This window comes from Xiphophorus maculatus, chromosome 4 (genome assembly GCF_002775205.1).
Source record: "Xiphophorus maculatus strain JP 163 A chromosome 4, X_maculatus-5.0-male, whole genome shotgun sequence".
Classification (NCBI taxonomy): Eukaryota; Metazoa; Chordata; class Actinopteri; order Cyprinodontiformes; family Poeciliidae; genus Xiphophorus; species Xiphophorus maculatus.
Window position 1 is genome coordinate 11,230,146 of NC_036446.1, and position 18,656 is coordinate 11,248,801.

General features: G+C 36.0%; 2 protein-coding genes across 3 annotated transcripts; one reads left to right on the plus strand and one right to left on the minus strand.

Moving 5' to 3' along the window:
- Nucleotides 1-1,266: 1,266 nt before the first annotated feature.
- LOC111608325 lies at nucleotides 1,267-6,376 on the minus strand. Its single transcript, XM_023331694.1, has 9 exons — nucleotides 6,087-6,376; nucleotides 5,911-6,004; nucleotides 5,664-5,818; nucleotides 5,429-5,568; nucleotides 5,149-5,311; nucleotides 4,434-4,527; nucleotides 4,253-4,322; nucleotides 2,822-2,895; nucleotides 1,267-2,741 (listed from the first exon to the last, which is right to left on the minus strand). Exons 1-9 carry the CDS (start codon nucleotides 6,145-6,147, stop codon nucleotides 1,826-1,828), a joined length of 1,767 nt encoding a protein of 588 aa, XP_023187462.1. The 5' UTR covers nucleotides 6,148-6,376; the 3' UTR covers nucleotides 1,267-1,825.
- A 4,123-nt stretch (nucleotides 6,377-10,499) lies between these two features.
- ddias (DNA damage induced apoptosis suppressor) lies at nucleotides 10,500-18,143 on the plus strand. 2 transcript variants are annotated; one of them, XM_023331710.1, is made up of 5 exons: nucleotides 10,500-11,207; nucleotides 11,312-11,467; nucleotides 12,138-12,246; nucleotides 13,392-13,696; nucleotides 13,832-18,143. In XM_023331710.1, the coding sequence occupies exons 1-5, from the start codon at nucleotides 11,086-11,088 to the stop codon at nucleotides 15,456-15,458; spliced, it is 2,319 nt and encodes a 772-aa protein (XP_023187478.1). In that variant the 5' UTR covers nucleotides 10,500-11,085; the 3' UTR covers nucleotides 15,459-18,143. The 2 variants fall into 2 exon arrangements, with proteins under 2 accessions (XP_023187478.1, XP_023187477.1); XM_023331709.1 differs by having other exon boundaries at nucleotides 10,501-11,207; nucleotides 11,306-11,467.
- Nucleotides 18,144-18,656: the final 513 nt, after the last annotated feature.

The following is an 18,656-nucleotide window of genomic DNA, read 5'->3' on the forward strand; positions in this document are numbered from 1 at the left end:
ATTTTGTTGCTCTTCATAGTGTTTTCTATTTCATAGAGGCAGGGCAATTGATCAATAGCTCTTTTATATTCCATATATTTTTTCTGTAATAAACTAACATTGTGACATATAAAACTATATTTATCTCTATCTCCATATGTTCTCAGAATTGAAAGGTCTTTGCCTACTGGAATAGATGACTGAAACACATCAATGTCTCAGCACTTTTACAGTTAAAGACAGAAACAGATTCTTGTTGTTTGACATTAGATGCAAAAGAACAACATTATTATATTAAGAGATCAGAAACCTGAGACACTTTTGACATTGACCTTAGTTTTAACCATACATCAGCATGTTGTAACCTTTGCAATATCAACATGGTTTAAAATGTGTTTTAAAAAGCTAAAACTATTATAGGAATTTGTTACGTCTTGTCTAGTTTATTGCAATTATATGTGTGTGGATACATACCAAAGAAATACTCAGCCAGCTTCAAATACTCAAGCCTCAATTTAAATACACACCAAGGACAGCACATTAATCCAACAATCAAGACTACTCCCATTGGTTGCAATTTTGGATTTGAGCTTAAGATTTACTTAATTTTGCCTGTTTGTATTCATGTTTATGTGTTTTGACAGTACAATGGTAATATGCTGGTGATGAGGAGAATGAGGAAGAAATAGTTTGTTGATATGGTTCAAAGCTGTGGAGAGCTTTTACGGAGACATTTTGAGGTGTTGACTGTTACAAAACAAAACAAATATTGTCATTTTTTAATAAAACAAAGTATATATTTTTGCTAATATTTGTAAAAAATATCTGTTTATGGTTGCTGTTAACTAATTGCACTTTATAGCAGTTGTATTTTTACATCTTAAAATACTTTGAAAACACGACTGTTGGCAAACTACCAGGCAAATAAGAATTTATTATTTGTGCTTTTCAAAAGCATTTTTACTGTTAGATTTACTGCACAATCAAATCCTCACTTGTTAGTGCTGTTTTGGTTTCACTGTTGCCCACTACACTATAATCCTCTTTATTCTTATCATTGAGCATCTTTTCTTCTCCATTTGTTGTCGTAAAACATGCTCAGTAATCATGATGCATACTTCTGTGGAAATGAGTCACCAGCTCCAGAGAAGTGCAATAAGGAAGTAATTTCTTAATCCTGAACAGAACCGGCTCTGTTTTAACTGAATGTTTTAGTCACACTCCTCAGTTTTAGTGATTGTTTTTCTTTAAACGGCACAGTATTTAGATAGATTGGTCTTTACCCAGTTTTACTCACATTAGAAAGTTTATTTAAGGAACAAACAGAACACATTAAATTATACAGAAATATATTACTTGATTCTGCTTTCTTCAAGCATTTACAAAAAAAGAGATGTTGGTTCCAGACGCCGCTGGCTCATAGTTCAGAACATATATAAACGTGATATCTTCATATTTTACATTGTGAAAAACAAGCAAAAAAGTAAACAATTTCACACAGCACAAATAAAATCTCCATCACATTAGATAATACGTGGCTAAATGTGTAAGCATGTTCAACTTGTTTTTGTAGTTTTTAGTAAACTTACTAGTCAACTTATTTTATTCTCATTCATGTAAAATACAATGAAACCCTGATGGTGCTGTTTAATAGGACATGAAATCTTAAAAAAGAAGAAAAATAAACAGCTATGCTTGAAAACAACTTGACCAATGTCACCCGCTCTACAAATGACATGAAACAGACCCAACAGCTGGCATTGCTACAAACTGGTTCTTAAAGTTGAGAAGGTTTCCTGAAGCTTCCACATTTTGCCATACAAAGCCTTAGGCCAGGGCTGGTGAACTAAACACATTTATAGCCATCAACTACAATTACTGGGGCAGACTTGTCAGAAGACAGTAAGGTTAAGTGTGGTATCTGCAGCACAGAAGGACTTGGACCATTCCATTTTTTCAAATCTGGAATAAAGAATGGTTGAGGTGTCTGGAGGACTTTCTCGCCTTGAATCACATTCAAACCTTGATGGTCAATGCTTTGGTTTTCTGAAGGCAGAACACCTGGCTGCTCCACTTTGTTTGGAAATGGCTTGTAGTCGTCTGCAACTACAGGACAGTGGCGTGTCCCCGAAGGCAGACTGCTTGAAAACAGCATTTTTAAGAAGTCGGGGTTCGCTTCATCAAATCTCTTGAAGCTGGACGCATTACTGGAGTCAAACCCAGATGAGGTGGCTGTAGTGGTGCCACTGAAAGTGGAGGATAAGCTGCTGTTTTCTGAAAGAGGGGTTTGGTTGGCATCTGCTTTGCATTGCTGATATGACATGTCTACCTGCACAACAGATGAAATATCTTTTTGTGCCGAAAGCAGACCAGCAGGTATCTGTTGGTCAGGACAGTCCACAGTGTCGCTTTTGCAGGAATTTATTGAGTTGTCTGGGAATTCTACTGTAGAACTGTCCTCCTTCGACTGATCTAGGGACTTGGAAAGAGACATAAAATAGCTACGATTGACAATCCCAGAGGATACAGAACTCGGCTTTTTTGATGTGAAAAGAGGCACCATTTTATCTTGGGGACCAGGAGGCTGAAGTGGACCAGAGAAAGTAAAGTGTTTTGATAGGCATTCCAATAAAGCTTTATTTATAGTATTGGAAATGTCGTCCTTTGGCTCAAGAGGCTCCGTCTGACCATAACAAAGATCTGAAGAACCTCCACTGCTGTTGCCATTCACACTGCCATCTTCTCTCTGTTTAATTGGCAGCCTGAACATAGAGAAAGAGTTATTCAAACTGCCGATGTAATCCCACACAGACAAAAATATCAGCAAATTTGCAGTACGTACATTTGGTCGTCGTCCCTTGAAGGGAGGCTCTTAACCCAGACAGGGGAGGTGGGTTCGTGATGAGGTTTGTAAAACTGAAACAAGAAGGATTTATTAAATCAGAAAACAATGTACTGCAGCGTTTGTTTAGCGGCAGCAGAAATAATAGTTGTTTTTTACGAGGGTGATTATGTAATGCATAGGGGTGCACCAATCAATCAGACCCAGTTTCCTTAATTTTGGGTGATCGACCAAAACTAATCCACTGACTTAAACTACCTCTGCAGCAAAGGTCTGAAAATCAGCCACTGTTCCTTTTTGCTCTGCTGCAAGTCGCTATATTTAGTGACTTTTGAGACCACACTAACAATTTTGTTTGTTACAAGCTATAACACCATACAGTATCGTCTATAAAAACAAATCTTGTGCTACTTACCATAGTCTGAATCAGCAGTTCAGGCTTTTTAAAGATTGGTGATCATTCAGAAAACTACAATCTGAATGATTAGGGATGTACTAATTACTAGCATGATTAGTACATCCCTAATAATGTTATTTATTTGTCTATTGTGTATTTATTTATTTGTCATTATTTGTCATTGTTTTATGACAATGTGGTTTGTAGCATCATGGAAGTCTCAAACCAGCCAAACATTGACCACAACACGAAGAAACGCACCTGTGAGGAAAGATAGTACTTTTTCTATCATCCAGACTTTTTTGATGTCAGTCATACACTGACTGACTATTCAATCTGTTTTAAAAGCTGTGGTACTGTTGTTCCAATAAGAAAGTCTTAGACCAAAAACCAATGAAGTGGCACCACTGTAAAATACTGGCAAAATACAGTCTTTTAAGCTTTGACAATTTTATCTATTTTTCTTTTTTTTAAAATGACATTTAAATGTATCAATACTGTTGTTGTAAAGCTAGTGAGTAGAATATTTTTAAAAAACTTTGCAGATACATGACATCATTTGGTCAATGTTATGTCTCATTCAGAGTTTCTCATATTTGGAACGGTTTCCCTCCAGTAATAAAAGTGGAAACAGATCATAGAGTTTTAAGTTCTCACCTGAAACAATGTCTAGAACAAAAACAAATGTGTGAACACTGATGTATACTAACCTACTTTGTTGTGGAGAATTAGCTTTCTCAAATATACGTTTACATGTTTTTCTTGTTCATACAAAAAATCAGCATAGGTGTCTGTGCGTTTGTGTGACAGGAATTTTTAATTTTGCTGTCTTTTAATAATGGTCCAACCAAGAAATGGGTTTGGAAATTGGTCTGTGGCTAGAAAACCTATGCACAAAGCAACAGTTGCTCTGTTTTTCACATGTAACATTGTTTAATGTGCTGTCCTTGACAAAATAAATTTGAACTGAACTGGAACTCCAAATGTTTTTTGTCTAATTCGCTGAAATAAAACAGCCCAAAATGGGGTCTCACCTGTGGATTTCTGACTGGTACAAAAAGTTGTTTCGGTTCTGAGAAACTGTCCCACCACTTCTTCTTCATCCTACAAAATGGAAATGGATAAAGATAAATAAACACAGAGAGGTTAGAATACTGAGCTAACAGAAGCCTGTAATGCACCCAATGCAAATATTTTGCTAACAACATGACTTACTTTACAAAGCAGATGTAAATAGAGACTATCAAGATGACTCCAAAAATGCTAAGGGAAATGATGATCCACAGGAGAAGCGAGTTTGGTGCGCTAGCTGAGAAGTGGCAAGTGAGAAGTCGGTTAGAGAGAGAAACGCAGTTTGTTCACCAGCAGTGACATCTAGGCCTAAAGATTACTTCTGAGTTAATGGGGTCATTAAGTGAGCACAAATCTGATCATAATAAGTTTCGATCGCAGCGATAAAAGATGTCAAAGTATCTTTTACTCTTTCCCCCCCACCACATTTTTTCTCCTTATTGCACCAGTTATCTGTAAACACATTGCATGTAGGGACGCCTCATCAGGAGACTTCAGAAATATTCTGGGTCAGATTAATTAATCTGCACTAGAAAAAAAACACACACACACACACAGAGTACACAACTCTGAGGTTTTACTTAAATCAGTGATATTTGAGTCTCAGGATATATAAGATATTTTTAAATGTGCACAGCAAGTTTAAATGTAACAAATTGATTTATTTGACATTTTTTAGTTAATTATGTGACAATTTAAAAGTTTTTTTTTTTTACAGTTGAGTAAGCACCTGTCTGGTCACTTTCTATTTTTGAGCACTTAATCTTCTTGCTCTTAAATATTCCCCTTTAAATTTTTACTATGACCACTTTTTACTGAATGAATAGTTAAGACTTGATCACAACATGACAAAACTTACAGGTTTCAAATTTAAACTCTTTGCTTCTGTCGCTGAATTTATGACTGTAGCTCGTGTAGCTCCTCACGCTGACCGTGTAATTTGTATCTGGCTCCAAATCTTGACTATTTATTTGAAAACTCTGTAGTCCATGAGCTGTAGCTGGAGTGGTGTTTCTAGGAACCTGGTATGAAAAGGAAAGTATTTCAAGACAAAGTATTGTGTGGTTGGTATAGAATAACACAAAAGATACAATTAAAAACCAATGATGAGTGATGAGTACTAGGAAATTTGGTCTTACCTTCCACTGGGTTCCATTTTTGAAGATAGTCACTTCAGCGCTCATGTTATCAAGTATGTCACTCATGTGTGTCTTCCAGTAGACTGTAAAGATCCCTTCAGTTTTATCCACGGACACAATCGTTGGAGTTTTAGGCTTTACTGTGTAAAAGAAAAGGGAAACAGACTTCAGTTTTTCTAAACTACTCCTAGTCTACATTTGGCAGTGTTTTTAAGCGTTGAGAATCTCTACGTACAGCTCTCCAGGACATCGAAAGTTTTTGAATACACTTCGTTGACTCCTTCGAAGACTTTTACAGAATAAACTCCAGAGATGGGATCAAATGTCGTAGAGCAGCAGCAGAAGCAGGAGTGTTCCCTGTTACACTTCTCCAAAGAGCAATTGTATTTGCTATAGAGTACAAAATTATAAACAATATCATAAACAATGTTCTGAATCTCCGTATAAAATTAATCTGTAAATCTTAAAACAAAAAAACTCACTCATATTTATCATCCACGATCAAGGTATATTGTGAACACTCTTTCACCCCCAGTTGGCAAAATATATTATCATAGTCGTTGAAACAGTCGAGGTCTACAAAAAGTATTAGATTATAATGATGATTTTTACTTTATTTTCACAATTACATTGCCAATAAGCCGCTGAACATACATACCAATGGCAGCTTGCGCAGTCGCAAAGTATCCCAAGAGAACAAGCAGCTGGAAAGAAGCCATGCTCAAACGTGCCGAAAAGTAAAAGCCAAAAACGAGAACATTTAAACTTAGGAAAACTCTTTCTACTATTTCCAATCGACTCCTTAATCAAAACAAAACCGTCCCACGGTGTTATTTGTCGAAAATGACCCTTTCACACCGCTAGCAGAAGTGCGGAATGACCAGAAACGATCGGGGAGGATTTTTTCTGCTGCTGGTGGAAAACTGTTCCTGTATGTGTTGCGCCACGAATTCAAGGGAAGTGCGTCCCACCACTCCCATTTCCTCTGACAGCGGACACAGCAGAGCATAATCAAAACACATCTGCGCTTTTATTTTCATTTTACAACGAAATAAGGTAATATCTATTTAATAAGAGCGCAGGAGCATACAAAGGGCTGGCGAGAGAGCACCTTTAGGAAGCGCGTCGACATCTTACAATAATAAACACAGATGTCGTTATTTGTATTGCTCTCAACTAGACTAAACTATAACTTCCCGTGTTATTTGACTAAACACACTCTGTACCTTTTTGTAGAGACTTAATTCCTCATGAGCCTATTACAAAGAAATAAAGAAACGAAACGACGTATTAGCAAAGAATTAAACTTAGTTTTTGCCTAGCAGCAAAAATATGTATGGAAATATATAACAATTTCAAAAAGATGTATAAATGTGTCATTTTTTAATTCTATGAATACACTTTTGTTTTTTTTTACTACAATTGTAAAAATATTTGTCTGTAGAACACACGCCTTATGTGATCATTTTTGGTCCTTACATTTAATGTAATATGTTATAATAAACCAGGATAAATCCTGAAAAAAATATTTTCAAAGGATGATGCAGTCCTATACCTATATTCATCCTGCAGGAAGATAAAAGTAACACAGATCAACGGCTTGTTTCAGCTTAACCTTGTTTTCCCTTTCAAGTTTCACTGAATTTAACAACTTCATAAAGAGAAAGTCACAATGCTGAAGGTGGGAAGTTTGTGGCCTTAAAACCTTTGTGATCAGATTTCTGTGCACAGCTGCCTTTGACTGCAGGAAATGCATTTAAGTTTCATATAATTTGACTTGGATAAGTCAGAAAGGAGGAGATAGGATTTTTTTTATTTCTATTTCCATAGATGTAAATTAGAAGGACATCTAGACCAGTGACTGTGGCTGTGAGGAAGAGGTTGTATTCACCAATAATCCGACAAATGCAAATGCAAGATGTCAAGCAAAACAAAATTTATTTATAGAGCCTTTTTCATACAGTCAGGTGAAGCACAAAGAGCTTCATAGAGGTTAGAAATAGGACAGACTTTTACCCTCTGAAGAGGCCCATATCAAAAAAAGATCAAATCACGCAAAACAAATAATTATACTGACTGTCAAATTGTGAATTTTAAAAGTGAGATAATCAACCAATGAAGATGATCAGAAACTGTAGAAATACAATCATGTAGATTTGCAAGGAAACCTTGCATTTATATGAACATCTTTAAAGGAGAAACATTTATAACATCTATGAAGGATAAAGTTAAAGAAACACTGCATGTTTCTGAATGTAGTGAACATTCAGAAACATAAATAAAATGCATAAGGAAAATATTATTTATTTTTCAAGAATGAATACAGGTGTCACAATGAATATATTAATAATCATTATTAATAATTTAAGCCGTAGTAAAACAGTAAATACAAGTAGATACAAAAGTTTAAAGAATTAAAATTAAAAAACTATGGTAAACTATAAGAGCTTATGCATAAATATAAACTTTAACAGCCAAACCAAATAGATGCATTCTTAGTTTGTTTTTTTAAAACAGCCAATCTCTCGGCTGCCCTCTTGACTTCAGGACGGCTCTTCCACAGCTGATGGCTGCAAACAGGAGAAAGATGCTTCATCTTGTGTTCTAGTGCTCATATGTACCAACAAAAGACTTTTTTCCTGAAGATCAGAGGGGCTTTGAGTTGCTGGATGACTTCTTTCAAATATGTTGAACTAAAACCATTAAGAATGGCGAAAGCGTCACTAATCTATTCTAAAATGGACAGTTTGCCAGTGAAGAGATTTTAAATTGGTGAGCTCGCTTCTTTGACAGCATTTTAGAGACTAAATCTGAATTAGATGTAGTGGCGCCATAGTACTTTAAGAAACAACAGAAAGACGAGCAATACAGAAATCTATCCTGCAAATTGCAAAAGTATAATTTAAAGTCTGTTTTAAAAATCCGGTTGGTGAAATTTGGATTTACATGAAATATGGCATGCATGTTTTTGTTTTTTAACTTGATCTTTAGGATTCATTGCCAGCGTTCAAATTTATATGGCTGTCTCAATAACTAAATGCTTTGTTTGTCTTGATTGAGCTAACAGATATGTTACATTATCATATGTATTGTGCTACAAAAGAATCTAAGTTATAGAGTTTCCTCAAACTTGGCAACTGACATGGGTTTTTAATGTAACTGACCACATACTGATGTCTTGACTAAATTATTCTGAAATACATGAATGTCATTTTCTGAAGAAATTCCTTCCTTCCTCAAAGTACCCATGTTTCATCAAGATATATAATTAAATTGTAACATGGCACACCAAGTGATGAAACTATCACTGATATGTTATAACAGACACTACCTAATTACAATTTTAGCTTGATTTGTTCCACTAAGATCTATAGGTGTCACAATGAAATAGTGAAGAAACTCATTTTTTATTCTTAAATTGTAAAAAAAAACATGATCTGAAGTAGAACAGCAAACATCTCTATTACAATTTCATCCAAACTTAGAGAAGATAAAGTTTTGTATTTTCAAACTAAATCATTCATATATATATATATATATATATATATATATATATATATATATATATATATATATATATATATATATATATATATATATATAGTTTTTTTGTTCTGAGTTATTATTATTATAAATATAAATATTTTCTGTAATGCACATTTAACAAACAACTCAAACACAAAAATGCTGTTATAAATGTTCAGAAAAGAAAAGCCCGTGCTTTATCTAAAGAAAATCTAAAATGTATATTTATCCTTTTTTTATCATGTTTAAATATTCAGAGATGCCTCCAGAAACATTTTGAGGGGGTTGCCAGGAGTTACCAGTAGTATTGAGGTGGGACTGTAAAACCAAAGGTCAGACAGGAATTGCAGGTGTTTTACAGTGTTGTTGTATGTATAACTGGATCAACACACAAAGGACATGTGCATCAATAAACAAACAAGAAAATCCTCACCTTTAAATGTTGCATACCAAACTAACCACATGTAGTATCTGCTGTCATTGTTCTCTTTTACTCTCAAAACAAAGTTCCTCCTTAAAAAGACTCAGATTTGGGAAGTTGCGTAGAAACAACAGAACGGCATAACAAGTGGCTGCTTGTCACAACACGTCAAAAGCACAAGAAGCACTCATAATGATGCCAACTTAGCGTCAGGTTAGTCATGCCAAATATATAACTTTTTGCTAAAAGGCTTTAAGGAGTTAAAACCCATTCAACTACATATATATATATATAGCCTATATATATATATAGCCTGCCTATTCCACAGCATGATGCTGCCACAGACATGTTTTATGTTAGTTTTCCCTCAGCCATGGAGTTTGCCATATAAGTCAAAAAGTTTAATTTTTATTTTCTGTGACCAGAGCACCTTGTTCCACATGTTCAAGGAACAAGATGCCTTGAGCACCTTGTTCCTTCTTGCAGACATAACTACTTCTGACTTTTTCTCACCAATTTCACAATCTTGGCTCTCTTCCATTGAAGATAAATTTGAGGAGTGTGCAGGTTGCTCTGTAAACAGGTTCACCCACCTGAGCTAAGACCCCCAGAGTTACTGTGGCTGCTTTCCTACTTAATGCTCTCTTTGCCATCCCTGTGTAGGTATTTATATGCTTACAGGTGTTCCGTACCCTGGTGTGTTCCTTGGACTTTATGATGCTGGATTATTTCTCTTATACCTCTGTGACCTTACACAGAACACCTACACATAAATAGAGAGAGCAAATCACACACATTTGGAAGCAACAGGTTGCACTAAATATCATAAATCTAAATATCATATCATAAATATCATATATCAAAAGTATCAAAGTAAAAGAGGCTAAAATGCTCTTTAATATGTTTCTAGTTGTATTTTAATAAAATCTTAAGTCATGTTCTTTGCACTTCAAATCTAGTTTACTGCTTTTGTTGGTCTTAATTAAACCCAAATAAAATGTGCTATGTTTTTAAATCTTACCTAACAAAATGTTAATCTTAGAGGATTGTTAATACCATTGAAAGATATGATACTTGTAATATTCTTCTCCCACTGCACACAGCCATTGCAGCCAATAAAAGTGAATTTGTGTTTTATTGAACTGAACACGAATAAAACTTGTAATCTGACCTGAATGAAAAACAGCTACTATCATATTATATTTGTTGTACAAATTTTTTTTATGTATCTAGAAATACTTCTGTATCTGGAGATACATTTGTGATGAACAGCATTTAATGCAGCCTATTCATTAGGAAAACATAAATTTGATCAAGTTCTAAAATGTGTGCATTAGATATAGAATAATTCAGTCCCAGTTTTATTCAAATTGCACTGAACAAACCGGGAAACATTTTGGCTTAGAATAAAACGTTTGAGGGACCGAAAACAGAAAGTAATGGTTTTCACAAAAACCTGCCATTTTATGCATAGTCCGAAAGGTGGCAGTAATGAATTCAGTAAGTCTGTAAATAACTAGTCGAAGAAGAAATTCCAACCAAAACAGTCTGTGTCACTTATCATTTGAAAACTCTTTGTTCTTTGAACGTCCCTATTTCCTGCGTTTCTTTCTAACAGTTAACCCAATTCCGTTGAATCAGAACTTCATGTATGCTAAGGAGTTAGCTAATTGTTAGCTAACTTATCAATTCTTTTCTCCGGGTTGAACTGATGTCTATCCGCCGGGTTCTGGTGGGTTGTACGGTGTTATCTCTGCAAGATGCCTGTGTGTTTTATCCCTGCTGCAAAGGCTGCTTCTCCCGGATCGATGCTGAACAGAGAGACACCTTAAGGTACAAACAGGCAAAGATATGAATAAGTGGTTATATACTTATTCTGTGTACTTCTGTACTGCAGATATTAATCCACAGTCACGTGTCCTCTCTGTCAGGTACAGGTGCTCCAGGTGTGATTACAGGTGTCTGAAGGATCAGGTGGAGTACAGGTACCGTCTCTCACTGAGAGTGGTCCGGAATACATCCACATTTAGTGTAACAGTGTTTGGAAATAGCTTGAACTCCTTTTTTGGCATCCATGCAAGTGGATTACAGAGGTAATTTTTTTAATGTCTTATTTTGCATTCAAAGAGGGACAGTGTTGGTAGCTCTGTTGAGCTGCAGTAAAAAGGTTCTGGGTTTGAATCCCAGCCTGAGGTTTCTCTGCACACTTTGCATGTTCTCCTTGCGTTGCAGTGAGTTCTCTGTGATCACATTTTGATGGACATAATGTATTTTATGTCTTTTACATGATGATAAAGGATTAAGTATCCACTTATTAAATCCTATCCCCTCTCAACTCAAACTAAAACTGTGTCTTTGTAATCATACAATAGTATACTATTTGTTAACTTTAGTGTCTGGGTCATTAAAACATAAATCAAGTGTGTGTAATCGTGGGCAGTGAAAGTCCATCCAACAGGCCAAATACAATTACTGACATGCAGAATTTGCATTTGAAATGTACCACTCCAGCTAATATTGCATTCAAGCTGTCATTTGCAGAACTGCACACACTGGTTTTCAAATGACAACAGTGGGTTGATTTACTGTGTAGCTCAATCTAATCTAATTAATTGTCTACATTTTTGCTAGTTATTGTGAACAAGGAAATTCAAAGGAGACATTGTTAAGCAGATAACAATGGAGATGAGTCAACCGATGATGCATAATACACTAGCACTTATACTGAGAAAATCTGCTGGGTTTTCATTTTATTATCTGTAGGTTAGCTGAAAATTCGGAGGGACCTATCGGACCATCAGCAAGACCCACGTTGTTGGCGAAAGCAGTTGAAGACTGTTTCCTCGGTAGATACTTCATCTTTGGTATAAAGGTAATAGAGTTTGAATAGGGTTTTTTTTTGTTATAGAAAGTCATATTTACTAGTTTTCATTGAGGTAAAATTCACATTTGTTGTTAAAAAAAAGTGCTAGTACATTTTGATCATGGATCATGCTGTTTTTGTAACTGTGCCAGGTTTTACAAATTCTTCAGGTAACTGAAACAAATCTGACCAGTTGGTCAGGATGGCACACTGGTTGTGTTTAACGTCTAAGTCTAAATATTTATGCTGAAGTAACCTGTAAGGAAAGTAATATCCATCTACTGTATATTGGTATTCACAAGATTTCTTTATTTTTTATTATTTGTTCATTTTATATTTGAAGTGTCTTTAAGCTACAATAAAACATAATCATAAAGCTAAAACCAAAAGATAAAGGGATAGTCTCATGATCTATCCAAATCAATTTGAAGAATGAAACTTTTATCTTTACATTGACCAAACGCTTTCATATAAAAAGAAACATGAAGAGGATTCTGTATATTTCTCCGGGTTAACACATATTTAGGAGGAGCAATAAATGTAATATGAAGCAAATTTGTATTCTTTAAAGATGAACTAAATTAATGGATATCAAGCAAAAAGCAAAGGTACTACAATAATGCTGCTATAATATCTTCTGCTTAAGGCTGGTTCACATTTTGAATGTGCAGTGATTCCTCTGAATAATAAAAAAACAGGTTCTTATGTTATTATGTTCTTATTATTAATAATAATAGTTATTTATTAAATCTGGACTAATTACAAAATATTTCAAAGCCTTCTGAATTTTAAGATTAAGTATAATAAGTTTTGTAAAGGGAATTTTGTCTGTATTAATTCTAAATCAGTTCTACAGATCTTTACTTATAATTATTGCATTTTATGCACATCATAAGATATTTTATTATTGTAAAACAGAAGGAATTTTTCCTGTACTTATAAATCAGATAATCAGAAATTGTTTTCTGGATCTGCTAATCAAGTTATGTGTAATATCAGTTATTATATTTCTTTAGTTTTTTAGCTCCACATCAAAGTTTCAAGTTTCTCTCTATGTTGGATTTTAACTGGAATAAAGAGAAATGAATCAAAAGTGAAACTGTGGCCACATGGATTGACTTGGTCTCTGCTCTTTTGTCCGTCTGTGTGTTCAGGTGAGTGGAAGAGAACCGGAACCTTGGCTTGAAGAACCTGATGGAAGTGAGTCTGGCAGAGGAGGGAGAGCCCAGTTTGTTGCCAGTCAGATGATTCTTCCCCCAGCCACAGGCCTGACGGGCTGCACCGTCCTCAGTTATTATCAGCGGCTCCTACAGAGAGCTTCTGAGTATGTAGCGGAGTCTGCTGATCCCGGCAGACCGTCTGCAGCCCCCCTGCTGATGATTTCTGGTCGTTCTCCGAGCAGCACCCTCAGTGACGTCTCTCTGTATCCTTCGGGTCATCTGTCCCAAGCGCTACTTCGGTAAGAAAAGACAGAAATCATGTTTTTCCTGTGCAGAAATATTCAAGCCTCACCCTTTTAGAATCTCGTTCATTTTATTTTTAATATACAAAATTTGTACACACATAAGTAAAAGTGTTTTTGTTTCCATCCCAGTTTCCAACACCAGAACCAGTCATTTACTTCCACCCCTCCGTGGCAGCAGTCGCTTGGACTTGTGACGTCCTCAGCAGAGCAGGAGGAAAGATCCAGTCAGGATGGCGCAGATCACAGCAGCAGACTGACAGGATGCAGCGCAATGCCACTTCCTGTGCAGAGAGTTCACACGCAGAATCATCCAGGCACAGAGGAGAGACCAGCTCCTCTAAAGCTAGAGTCCAGCTTTCACAGCCATCCATCTTTTACCGGGGATTCAAACTCCTCTTGTACAGGAAGTGTTGGAAACAGCTTCAGTGTGAAAACCTGCTGTAGTCCGTCACAGCCGAGGTACAAAAGCTGCAGTTTCACTCCGAAGGAGCTTCCCATCACACATCAATCCCAAACGTTTTTATCAAGCTCGTTTGCTTGGGATGATTTGCCTTTCTCTGAAAGTCTGTCCGAATTTTTGTGCAAACAAGACAAAGATTTAAATGTTCTCGGTAAAACGACAAATTTCAATTTGCAGCATGAAAAACAAACGGAAACCTTTGCAGAAATCGCAAACCGGTCAGCTGAGCCAGCTTCTGCTTGTCTGAATGCTGCAGGGATAATCTCCACAGACCACCTCCAAGATATCACTAATACGCCAACAGTAGAGGGAGAGGGAAAACATATTTTATCTGATCGAAACTGGAAGAACTGTGGTGAACGCATGAGCAGACCTGAAGACAACATGATTCCAAGGTATGGTGAAGGTTTTTTATCTTTTGAAAAACAAGAAGAGCTAAATGAAGTGGACGGTTACAACTGTTCAGCTGACTTATTCAGTGACTCATTTGTACACCCAGCAACATACACAACTCAGACACACACCGAGAGATCACCTTCAGATGCCTGTTTCCGGTTCGCTGAGATGAATGTTCAGCACGTAAAGAATGAAGCCTCGAGTGTGTCACATTCAACGCCTGACAAACGGGAACTAAAAAGCAATCTGTGCACTAAAAGGGATTTTACAGATCTACAAGATTTTGACTTTGTTCCTCCTTCTCAGTCCACTCCCATTGTAAAAGTAGGTGGAATGACACGCTCACCTGCAGTCACTTCCTGCAGAAGTTTGAAAGATGAGACATCAAAAGAAAATTTAAGGTGGAGTATAAGATCCAGGAGGCGGAAGAACAAAATCACTCCAGGAAGGAGATTCAGAAAGGATGAGAAATGTAAAGAAAGACATCCAGTGGGGCAGCAGGTAGCGCGGCAAAGAGGAGCAACTAGCTTTGAATCATCCAGTCCAACCAGTCAGAAACATGACTCTGAAGCGAGCAATGTGACTTTTTGTGATTATGACAATGCAGATGGAGTTGTTCCTCCTATTCCTGCTCATAAAATGCTCTTGAGTGTCTTCTTCAGAGAAAAATGGCAGACGGAAAATGGCCACAGGGATTCAGGTTGTAACAGGAGACGATCTCCAGGAGACGGAGGAAATGATAGCAGAGATCTCTGGGATCAGACTCAGACAGTATTTCATGCTAATGAGACAGAAGGTGAGAGAGATCTTGATGGATCTAAGGATCACCTCACTGAGCCTGGAAGCCTTGCGTGTGACTGGTCAAGGGATTTATTTTCAGACTCTTATCTGATTTCATAACTCTGCAAAGACAAAAAGAAGAACTTATGTGTTAAAAATTTAAGATGGATCAGCTGCTGTCACCTTTTTTTTTTTTTCCTCTTTTAATGAGCTAATTAAATATTTATTTCACTTCGACATGCTTTTTATTGCATGCTCTAAAGATCAGCTCACATTTTATAAAAATGCTTTTAAAAGTCCATTAATAACCTACATGTAAGCATTTTTTGTTTCTTACAAGTTATATTTAAAAATCAAATGGGTTTTCTTTGTTGAAATATGTCGAACAGATTAGGTTTTTCAGTTCTTTTTGTTTGCCCCATCATAATTATTTTTTAAATATTAATTAATAATACTATTACATCGTAGTTATTTAATAAATGTTAACTAATAATAAGTATCCAAAATATGCATATTGGTAGATCCATTTGTGATGATGTATTTGCTGCTGAGAGGGAGGAGATAGCAATTTAGTAGAGGGGTCAAATACATAACATACTGTAGGTCCTCTTTTAGAAAACCAATAATTTGGACATCTGTTCATCACCGGATCAATTAACACTGTAGTGTTAAATGAGTCCTGCCCTTCTTGGCAGCACAGAGACCCTGTGAGCAGACCTGCTGTTCCGGGTTCCTGTGTGTATGTGTGCAGGGTCAGTTATGTAGGGACGAGTGTGGACAATGCCGTGCCAGAGAGCTAAGATTAGCTGTCACGATGGCTATGTTCTGGATGTCTGAGTAAAACAAAATGGGAGCAAGACGAAGATGATGTTACATGTGTAAAAGTGGAAACTGGACAGCCAGTCCACAGCTGGAGTCCCGCGCTGGACTGTGTGTGCTGGGACTGGTATGTGCTCATTGCTCAGCTGAGTGTGTTTGTTTGCTTTTATTTGTTATGGGTCAGGGGCATTAAGTGATGGATTCTTCAAATTTAGTAAATGCTACAGAAATGTAGCTTTTATAGTGACACAATTGTTGGTTCAGACGGAAATGGTTCTTACTTGTACTGTAAGTAGAGGGCCTTTGTATTTGTCCAAAAAGCACATTTTCTCCAAAGGATAAAGACTGCAGACGTAGTTGGTCTTATTTTTTTGTTGGCAACAGAAATGTTGTCATAAAAATTTCACTCAAACATTTGTGATCAGTTCTGTATCCAAATGAAAATCTTTGGTGCAGTTATTTGGTTTACATATGCAAAATGTGAGTGTAATCACAGAACTAATAACATTTGCTCTATTTTTCAGAATGTGAATAATTAGGACAACGTTGGTAAATTTGGCAATAAAATTCAGTTACAGTAAAAATATCAGGTTCACAAACTCTAAAATTGTGTTTGGTCATAATTGGAAGAACTTGAATGCTGCAGTGACTTGCAAAAATATTTGTACTGTTTGAAATGTTTCCAGTTTGTCCCAGTACAATCAGAAACTTTTATATACTTTATTGTGATTTTATGTGATTGATGGCACATAATAGTAAGTAATTATAAAATGCAAGTTTTTTTTGTTTTTTTTTAAAATATTTTCCAAATACAAATCTGAGGTTTCTTTTGGATTCAGTTCCTTTAACCCAGCAGGCAGTGCTGCATACAGTGTGCATGTTCACCTCAGTATAAATCCAGCTGAAGGCCTCAGAAGTTTGTTAGAAAATATTTCAATATATCTGACAACAGAGAGTTAACGGGTGTAGTGGACTTGTATTACTAGTTTTATTTTTTGCTACGCTTCCTTATTAATTTTGTTCCCCAAGTTGTGCTGATACTAAACTCTTGCACTGTACTGATCCAGAATATGTTGTTTCCAGAAGCTGCAGCTCTTCTGTACCCCACTGGTACAGTACGTGAGCTATGTCACTGCACACTCAGTGAATGGAAACACTTGGAAGCCAGTATGTGTTGAGCTTACAGTCTGGGAGAGAGGGCACATTGCTCTGACCCTTAAATCAATGCACCGGCCTCCTGCTAAATACGTTGTACTCAAAGACCTTCTCGGAGAATGTGAATGTCTCAGTCTTGGCTTGTAACTTACAGCCTGTAGGATTTCTCAGATGATCTGCAGTCCCTGCTGCTGGACCTGGAGATCAAACTACACCTCAGCAAATTGCCCTGAGGCAAATTGCCAACTACTTGAATGCATTTCTTTGGAGGAGCAGATCCGTTAATTGGAGGAGCAGATTAAAGGATCTGCTCCTCCAAAGAAATGCATTCAAGTAGATGATCTGCAGGGACTGCAGATCATCTGAGGAGCAGATCCTTTAATTGTGATCAACATGCTGTTTTAGTTATTTGATACTTTAAAACTAAAATCTATTTTCAGTAGTCTAATATTGTATATATTTGCTTGGTAATATTATTATTTGTGTTTTTATCTCAGATTACAATCGGTTTTCTATTTATTTTCTCTCGTTTTTATCTTCTAAAGCTAATTTTCTCTGACGTTGATTCCTTGATCATATGAAAATATTAAATATTTCATGATATGAAAATATAAACATTGTCATACAAAAAGGGAAGATTGTTGCTGAAATTGTTTTATCATTTTATGTTATAGAGGAGAAATGTGTATGGTATAAGCTTTAATTATTTTTTCCTTTTCTTTATTACAGAATGAGAGAGCGTTCTGAACTAGATTAAATATTTCTCATTCTGAAATACTTGGATGAACATCATATGTGTCCTGAAAAGTAAATTTGCATTTTGATTTTAAATAACTGCATTCCCTTTTTTTTTTACATTTCTGTTGCATGCTTTGCAATATGAACAATTAAAATAATAATTAACAAAACATCCACTGTGAGACTCTAAATAATCCAGCTGAAAACAGAGATAGTGTAAAATGAAAAAAAAAACAGTCATTTACGGATCATTTAAATCATACATAGCTGTTTAACTGGCTAAAAAAAGTGAAATGCAAACTATTATAGATGATCTTGATCAGTCTGATGTAGTAATGACTGAGAATTAGATTAACCAAGCACTGTTTCTCTCTAATCTTAAAAACAGCTGACAGTAATGTTTTGCATCCACAAACAAAAAATTACAATGAAGTTTTCTGCAATGTGTCACAGTCTCTCATTGTCGTCAAACTGCTGGATCAAAATTACAACTGATTTTGCTTCATTTGTTTAATCGACTTATTGCACATTAAACAGGCAACATCATCACTTGATGCATATTTCATGTGCTGATAAATATGTTGTATTATCTCATCTACGTGAGCC